We start from the raw sequence: 8,547 nt of genomic DNA, 5'->3' as shown, positions 1-8,547 counted from the left end.
ATTGAACTTTTTTACTATATACAAATATTTTATCTAAATTTATTTTATAATTAAATCAAAATATATTTCATAATTTAATTAAATATTTAGATACATACATATGTATGTATTTATATTAAATATGTTACTTCTCTTTATTATAATTATTTTTTTTTAATTTTTACTAGAAATCAATTTTACTCACACTTTAATCTATTGATATATTATTACTACTAAGCATGTTTTATACATGATTTTAATGTTTATTTTTTTTATTTTGAATTTGCTAATGCTCTTGAATTTTACCAGTTTTTGGTTTATTTCTGCCTAAATTACAATTAAATCTCACAAGCCTGGGGTACCACTAATGGAGGTCGTATGTAGACTTTAGTCGCCCACTATACGTATCTCAGAGTAGCACGCTGTTTCGTGCACTTCTTCTTTGTTCCATCGCTCGATCTGCTGCTCTTTACACTCTGCGAAACTCTCTTCTTCCCTGCAACACAGGACGACACATACTCTCGGGCCACTCCAATCAACAAATACAAAAGACTTGTTTTCAATAAAGTAAAAGAAATGCGGTTTGCTAAGTGCTGTCTACATTCTACATGTTGCAGATCCCACCATCCTTCAGCTTAGAAAGAAAACCACAATTTGTATGGATTGAAAGTTGATAGGAATTTTAAATCGTGTCGATGCAATGGCGACCCCTAAAGATACATTTATCGAGCCAAGTGTTGGAGTTTTCTACCATTTTTATGTAATTCTTTTTGGTATGACTTGCCTTTAGATCTCTATATTGATTTAATGACCCCAAATTTGATGACTCATAGGAGTGTTCTCCTTGGGTTTACCTCTCGAAACATAATCAAGTTGCATGCATCGTTTCGCTCATCGCTGAATATGCAATAAAATGCTGAAACGAATTCAATTTCCTCTTCGATTTCCTTTTGACATTTTTGAATAGCGATTTCATATGCGATTCCCATTCCCCAATCCTCATTCCCAATCCCCATTGCCCATTGGTGGTATTTTTTTCCGCCTTCAACCATTTCCATTGCCAATTCCATTCGATTCAAATTAAATTTGTGTTTAATTCAATTTAAAAGTATTTTACCCGATTTCAATTCAATTTTCATTGCGATTCTCCGTTCCGTGGGAGATATTCAGCTTGAGGAGAAACGGAGGATACGGTGTGTAGCAATTGACGGGGAGAAATATCCAGCGGCCTCTGACACACCACCGACTATCCGTAGAACCTGCCTGTCTCATCCTCTTCTCTGTAGCCGCCAAAAACCAAAGTCTTTGTCAATTTCTACTTGGCATTTTGGCTTTTGCGGTTGTTTTTCCAAAAAGCAAGAGTATTTGCATTATCCGTCTCGACTCTGACACGGGGATTTCCTGTGGATATGCCTCGGTTTCTGTGGCCTGCTTTGTCTGTGGTTTGTCCCCCGCGTCTTCCCTCTCCCGCTCCCGCTCCCTGTTGCTGCTGCTGCTGCTGCTGCAATCTCTATTGTTGCTATTGCTATTCCTATTGCTGTCGTTCTTCATTTCTGTCTACTCTGTTCGTGAGCAATTTAATTGAATTATTTGTAAAGCCTTGGCCTGCTTCTTGGGCCCTAGTTCTGGCTGGGGATCTGTGACAGCTGCTCTAATTAGTTGGGCAAAGGCAGCGGCAGTGGCAGTGGCAGTGGCAGTGGCAGCAGCACTAGCAGTGACAGTGGCAAAGGCGTTTAATTAGCTCGCCTTCAGCTGGAAATTGAGGTGAACCGCAGCCAGCAGGGTTAAGCTCCTTAACAAGACGACAGCCTAGAGGGCATTAGGTACTGGGAGAGTGGATTCAGGCAGTAGGAAGGCAGCTCTCACTCAGGCACTCGAAGTGCCTTGTCAGAGCCATCTATTATGGCCAAATTGAATTGCTAACAAGCTAGGGAGTCGTCCAGGGGTGTCGTGTTGTGTCGACAACAAATGTCATTCATCCAGCAATCCGGCAATCACAGCATTTAAATTAATTTCACGTGCCATTTTTGCCTCCTTCTTTTTTGTTGCTGCTCCTGCTGCTGCTGCTGCTGCTGCTGTTGTCTGGAGCCTGTGGATAATGCCAGGCAGCAATTTAATGATTCAGCGAATATCTGGCTGGGTGGCATTGTCTACCAGTCCTGGGGGGTGCGTGCCAAATCCTTAGCTATTCATCCTGCGTGCTGTATAAGCAGTCCCCAGGCGGCTTCATGTTGCCATCAGAGATGATCAGAGCTGTACGGTACTGGCACTGTGACTGGAGCAGGGTGGAACAGAGGGAGGAATCACAATCACTACTGCCAGGATGATTTCTGTTTAACATTTCGAAGCGTTTAATCGAACAATTAACAACTTCCCCACCGACAAATAATTGATAAATGATTCATGAATAATTTAAATACACTTTAAGGCCTTTAAAGAGCAGGCTAAGACTCGGGGAAAGTCACAGGAAATCACTTGGCAAGTCACGTTGCAGGGCCTGCAGCTGAGAATCGTTCACGGGCAATTTCCATCTTGGCAGAGCTTGTTATTGGCCATGGCCTAGACTTGTGCGGCTGTCTGTCATGTCTGTCAGTTATCAAAAAAAAAAAAAAAAAAACAAAAAAAGTCTCCCATAAACACGTCGCACACGTATGCGCCATTTTAAAAATGGCGTCAGCCTCACTTCCGCTAAATTGTTGTCGTCGCTTTGGTTGCTCCTCCTTGAGTGCTGGTGCGGGCCAAAGGCAACAACTGCATTTAAATTCAATTGAATCCAGATGCTTATGAAGTCGTTAGAGAAAAGCCCTCCTCCCTCGCACACACCACACACCACACTCCACAGCCAATGCCCAATGCCCAAGCCTGCCACCAGGACTCCTCCACAGACCGTCACAGACAATATTGTCACATCGTCGAAAATAATTGCCGGAAATACAAAAGGAAGGCAAGACGCAAGGCGTAAGGCGCACAAATAGAAACCAAATCGAATCGAATTGAATCGCATCGAGGAAGAGAATGAACGGAATCGGAATCGCAATCGCAATTGGAATTCGGAATAGATTTCCAATTTTCTGAACATCCATTCCCAGTAGGCGGTTAGGAAGGAGGAAGCACCGCAGGGAGTCCTTGTCATTGAGGCTTACGTGGCGTATACTCAACTATAATTAATTACGCCCTTTTGTGTCGTCTCTGGCTGGTTGAAGCCTGGTGGAAGTGGAAGTGGGAGTGGGGATAGGAATAGGATTGGATGATGATTTCAGTTCTTGAGTGGCTTCTTTTCAATTCCAATTGTTTGACTCCTCTGGCGCCGCTTTCTTGCCCGCTGCTGCCGCAGCTGCAGCCTGCAGGTCCCATTGTCGGGTCATTGACTGTTTGGGGAAAATCTCCGGGCTGGCTGGCCGGCCGGCTATAAAAACCCGCATCGATGGCCTGGCTAGCCACATTCATGCACTGCCAGTGCAACAGTTCACAAGGAGGCAAACGACTTTGCAGCAACTTTGCTCTAGGAACTACTAAAGGATGGCCCAACTCCATCTGCTGCTCTACTGTGCCACAACTCTGCTGATTGCCAACGCCTTGGTGCTGACGCCGCAGCTCCTGAGCGCCGCCTCTGTGGCCGATAATGAGCAGGGGGGAATCATCGGCAAATCGAAGACATCCTTCCCCTTTCCGCTCGACGACGATGTAGAGGGCGTGGAACTGCCCATGGAGGTGGACCAAGAGGTCACTGTGGACCAGCGACAGTCGCAGCAGCAACAGCAGCAGCAGCACTCGCTGCCTCCTCCCTGGTTGGAGTTTGCCGAAGATACAGCCCCGGTGGCAGCGCCCCCATCGCCCAAGCACCGGCTGGGCGGCCACAAGCATCCGACCGTCATCAAGCATCCGACGAGCGGCTTCCACAAGCTCTCCTCCCACGGCCATCGCTCCTGCTACGTGGAGATCACCAAGCATGTGGAGGGCATCTGCCAGTCCATGCCCCTGGGAAGTGCCTGTGTGACCGATGACTATATGGTCATCTACAACGATGGCAACTGCTCCACTCAGTAGAGGGTCTCCACTTTGCTCTTTTTTTTCTTAGTATAACCATTTTGTATGTGCCATAAGTGTCTAAATATGCGGATGGGAGGAGTACGACTACCTGATGTGCGTTTCACAAAACAAAACCAAACAAAACCAAACAAAGCCAAACAATCCCATACAATTTGTATAAATAAATCAATATACACACGAGTACCACAAAATACTTACAATATACTCGTATATGCATTTAGTAACATTTCTTATTATTGAGATCGATTATTAAATTCCTACCTAATCTCTGAACTTGAATCATTTCTAGTTTAAAAAACAAAATAAATTAAAATACAAATTAATTTAAACTAAATCGAAATCGAAACGTTATAATAATAATAATACAGAATAATTTAAAAAAACAAAAAAAAAGAGCTTGCCAGTTGGCATTTCAGAGATTTCTGATTTCTATCTCAATTTTGGCCATATCGTAGGCTTGGGCGGCTTTGCGCCCGGAATGGTCGATGAATTGCCACTGGCCACACACTGGGCCCCAAACAGCTCCAGCAGCTGGGGCGCCCGGAAGAAGGAGGAACGTTTCCAGCTGGCCGGACCCACGCGATCCATATGATCGTAGATAACGCCAGTCGCGTCTAGGGCACGAAACTGCTCTATCAGATGCTCGTCCTGGCCCAGGTCATTGCCCCAGAGGAAGATCACCTGTTTCAGGTCGAGAGCAACGCTCAGCAATTGATGTTTCTGAGCAAAGTTCTCCACGTGCAGGGCTGTGCCCAGGATATCCGCCGAATGGGCAAAATTGACGGCCTGCTGGAAGCTCTGGGCCCTGAGATCCATGTATGGATCCCAAATGTTGGACCGCCCAATGCTCATCAGGATCGCGGGGAAGACCTGCTGCTTGAGCCGGATCATAGTGCAGATGTCCGCATCGAAGCTGGCAAAGATCAGGGGTCGGCCGCAGCCATAGCGGACCGTCGTCTGCAGGATTCTATCCACATAGACATTCTTGTTGAGGCTCTGGGTCGACTCCAGGAGACCCGAAGCCATCAGTTGCGGCCACTTGATCTCCACCAGCAGGCCCAGTGACTTGGGCAGGGCCTCGTACACCTCCGAGAGCTTGGGGAAGATTCTTTGGCTCTGGCTGGAGTCCCTCAGGTTGAGGTGCGTGTATTCCTGCAGGCTCCAGCGCTTCAGGATGAACACGCGACTGGCCTTGAGCTCCGCGTAGGTTAGCTCTCTGATCAGCACGTAGCGCAGATCGAAGCGATCCCTGATCTGCTGATCCTTGCCGGATGTGTAGAACCCGAAGCCGTGCCAAACGACAGGGACATAGTCCTTGGTTAGCTGCACGTCGAGCTGAACCATGTCGCCCTTGGCCTTCATCACGGCCAGGAAGCTTTCTATCGTGTTCTCCGTGAGGGTGGTGGAGGCCTGATAGTAGCTGGCCCCCAGTCCCCGATAGCCCACATCCATGGTGGGCCAGTTGTCGGGCCAGTAGTGATGGAAGCTCTCCCTCAAGTTGCAGGCCTCCACCTTGGGCATGGGCAGCACCACCAGATAGGGCAGGCTCAGCTGTCCAATGGCAATGGTCTGGAGACTGGCGAAGATCGGGAGCTGCAGTGTGCCGCGACTTCCCCGGATTTGCTCGGGAAAGATGTAGACCTCGCCCAGGGACTGCTTGCTCCCCGTCTGATAGATGGAAAGGCGAAAGGCGTTGTAGATGTCCAGGGGCTGGCTGATGCGGAAGATCACAATGGAGCCCTGGCTGTACTTCACTCCCAAAGCGGACAGTGGACGGAACGAGGAGTGATTGTAGACATATTTGGCGACCTCAATCCGGGAATCATCGATCACGTTGAGGGGCGTCAGCGCCAGTCGGAGCTTGGCCTTGCTGCCGACCCCCTGGATGACCATGTGATCTTGCCACACGAACTTCAGCTCGATTACGTACTCGTGCTGCAGCCAGCCGCGCTCCAGGTGGAAGCCACCACCCACCGATCGGGGATAGGCTTCGCCGAAGATGTCCAGGCCGGGGGATCGATAGATCTCGTAGGTCTGCATCATTCTGGCCACCTTCTGGCCCTCCCAGCTGCGCAGAATCCGCCTGCCCTGGCCATTCTTCGCGTAGATCAGATAGCGATAGTAGAACCGCTGGCTGGCACAGACCCACAGCCGGAGATACCACTTGGTCCTGGCCCTGTCCTGCGCCTTCAGCGGAACTGCCTTCTCCAGCTGCCAATACCCGAGGGCGGCATGATCCCCGCTAACGGCAATATACTCGTCGGCAGCCAGGCGAATGTTGTGCCTCAGCTCCAGACTGAAGACCCGAAAGAGGGGCACACAGATGAAGCTGCGACCCGAGACCTGCCCGGCTGGCTGCTGCTCATCGTCGAAGATCTTGAAGGCCTGCAGCTTCTCGGCGGCAAAGACAAGCGTTTCATTCAGTTCCGTTCGACTGGTGGTGGCATAAGACAATGGCAGGGGCAGCAGCAGCAACAGCAGCAGCGGCATAAACAGAAACAGCAGTATGCTAATTGATTTTAACACATTCAACAACACACAAAATCGATACATTTTTCCTCATTCCACACAGATTTTGGGGGCAGCAGGCACACCATCATCATCTCGCCAAAGAAACAAGTTTTCTCTTTCGGATAAAAAAAAGAAGTAAAGCGCCAAAACTTAAAGAAAGAAAAAACGAAACACGAACTCGGACGCGGACGCGGACGCTGACGCAGACACGGACGATGCGGATGCGGAGGCAACTTGACCCAACGATGACAAACAAACGAATGAAAGAATCTCTTAAAGCTCAGCATAGTTTTGTTGTCATCGAAATTGAATTTTGGATTTTGGTATTGATATTTCGAATCGAAGATCTCTGTGGATGCCCTCATCGTGGATTAATAAGTCAGCGCCGGCCAGCGAGCCCACTAATTGAGTCGGAAGGCGGACTTCGGGGCCTAATGATGGCCCGAGCAAATGGCAGGTGGGTTAATTAAAGCATGATGGAGATATATGTCCATAAAGTCGATTTTAATGGGCAGTGAAAACCTTTCACTCAGAGAAGATCATATCATTTATTTTCATGGCACCCCGCGGCTCTGGTACTTCGAGGGTATCTGAAATTCGACTTGGACTGAACAATTCTCTCATTGTTTTAAGTTATTCGCATATTTTTCGACCAAATTTGGCATATATGTAAATTTCTGGCTAAAGAAAGTTTGGGCCACGCGAGAGAGAGAGAGAGACCACTACTGACTGCTTCAGATATTTTCATCGTCGATCAGAGGCTTGAGATAATGCGGATGGTATTCCAAATGAAGATACCTGGCCAGATACCAGCGCTGCCAGGGACCGTGGCTCTGGTTCACACAGTTTTCCGGCTTCGCCACCAGCGTAAAGTTGTGCAATGACAGACGTACCGTCCGAAGGTAGCCAGCGACTGCGTTGAGGGTCTCCTGTGTGGGTTCCTGGGTCCTGGTGTAGATGGCCATCAGATGCTTGAACCAGGGCAGGGAGCAGTGAAGTTCCACGGCATAATTATCGTAGTCCGTCATGGTGATGCGTGTCCAATAGAGATTCACTGGAAACATATAAAGCACACATTAATCAAACATAGACATCAAATCATTCGAAGTTGAAGTTGTCTATCGCTTACGGCCGTCGAGGTAGCATCGGGTCTCTCCCCCTGGATTGGTCCCATAAATCCACCAGCCGCCCTTGATCTTAAATTCCCCACATATCAGGTTTCAGTTATTAGCGATCCAACGCTAGATTGCTTATCAATTTTCAAGATCATCCAATCTCACTTTCTCACCTTCTCTGTGTCAACTGGAAATTCTTTGTATAGACATTTCCACGCCCCGCTGGCACAGGCCCTACCGATTGGTGACAGCAGCAACAGCAACAGACCCATGCGGAGGCATAGGCATAGGCACTGGCACTGGAATTCCCACTGGCTCGTCCTAAGCCTCATGCAAATGAGTTTGCGCTCTAATTGGCCATAAACTGAACTGGCTTTAGGCATGGCTTTTACACGACTGCTCCGGCCGCCCAGCCTTTTTTATGGCCCTCTCTCTGCCTTGTGGGTACCGTTTATGGGCCGTGTTTCGGGGCTCAGCATTTTCATGGTGGCTTTTACATTCGTCACGATATGCTGCCCCATCAAATGTAAGCGGATCGAATTTTACAATTTCTTTCTTCTGTTTCTTTGTTTCTGTTTAGAGATCAGATCATCATATAGTAAAACACGTCATTCCATTGAGTGTTGTGTTGCGTTGCGTTTGCGTGTGTTTATTTTTAAACGAATGTCTTCAATCAGCACTTTCGGATGAGCGGAATATTCAATATTTATCTCTTTGTTCTGCCAATCACGCGTGGCATTTGTCTGTTTTGTATTGACATTAAATATATCTTTAAATATTAATAACAATATTTTTTTTGTTCTTTTTAGTGTGTTCTGTACTGTGTGTACTTTCAAATGGAAATTGCTTGTAAATTTCATTGCATTTAAGCCATTCAAATAGAACAAAAACA

General features: G+C 47.5%; 3 protein-coding genes across 3 annotated transcripts; 1 reads left to right on the top strand and 2 right to left on the bottom strand.

Annotated features, from left to right (window-relative positions):
• Positions 1–3,409: 3,409 nt before the first annotated feature.
• Positions 3,410–4,308, top strand: LOC4812244 (uncharacterized). Its single transcript, XM_001352881.4, has one exon. The coding sequence runs from the start codon at positions 3,499–3,501 to the stop codon at positions 4,024–4,026; it is 528 nt and encodes a 175-aa protein (XP_001352917.2). The 5' UTR covers positions 3,410–3,498; the 3' UTR covers positions 4,027–4,308.
• A 150-nt stretch (positions 4,309–4,458) lies between these two features.
• Positions 4,459–6,918, bottom strand: LOC4812381 (glycerophosphocholine phosphodiesterase GPCPD1). Its single transcript, XM_001352882.4, has one exon. The coding sequence runs from the start codon at positions 6,580–6,582 to the stop codon at positions 4,459–4,461; it is 2,124 nt and encodes a 707-aa protein (XP_001352918.4). The 5' UTR covers positions 6,583–6,918.
• Positions 6,919–7,069: 151 nt separating this feature from the next.
• LOC6900234 (uncharacterized) lies at positions 7,070–8,101 on the bottom strand. The gene is made up of 3 exons (XM_002135527.3): positions 7,829–8,101; positions 7,670–7,736; positions 7,070–7,594 (listed from the first exon to the last, which is right to left on the bottom strand). Exons 1-3 carry the CDS (start codon positions 8,036–8,038, stop codon positions 7,275–7,277), a joined length of 597 nt encoding a protein of 198 aa, XP_002135563.3. The 5' UTR covers positions 8,039–8,101; the 3' UTR covers positions 7,070–7,274.
• Between the last annotated feature and the right edge of the window lie 446 nt (positions 8,102–8,547).

Source organism: Drosophila pseudoobscura, chromosome X, assembly GCF_009870125.1.
Source record: "Drosophila pseudoobscura strain MV-25-SWS-2005 chromosome X, UCI_Dpse_MV25, whole genome shotgun sequence".
Lineage (NCBI taxonomy): Eukaryota > Metazoa > Arthropoda > Insecta > Diptera > Drosophilidae > Drosophila > Drosophila pseudoobscura.
The sequence above is the reverse complement of the archived record's forward strand: the minus strand, read 5'-3'. Positions and strand labels throughout refer to the sequence as shown.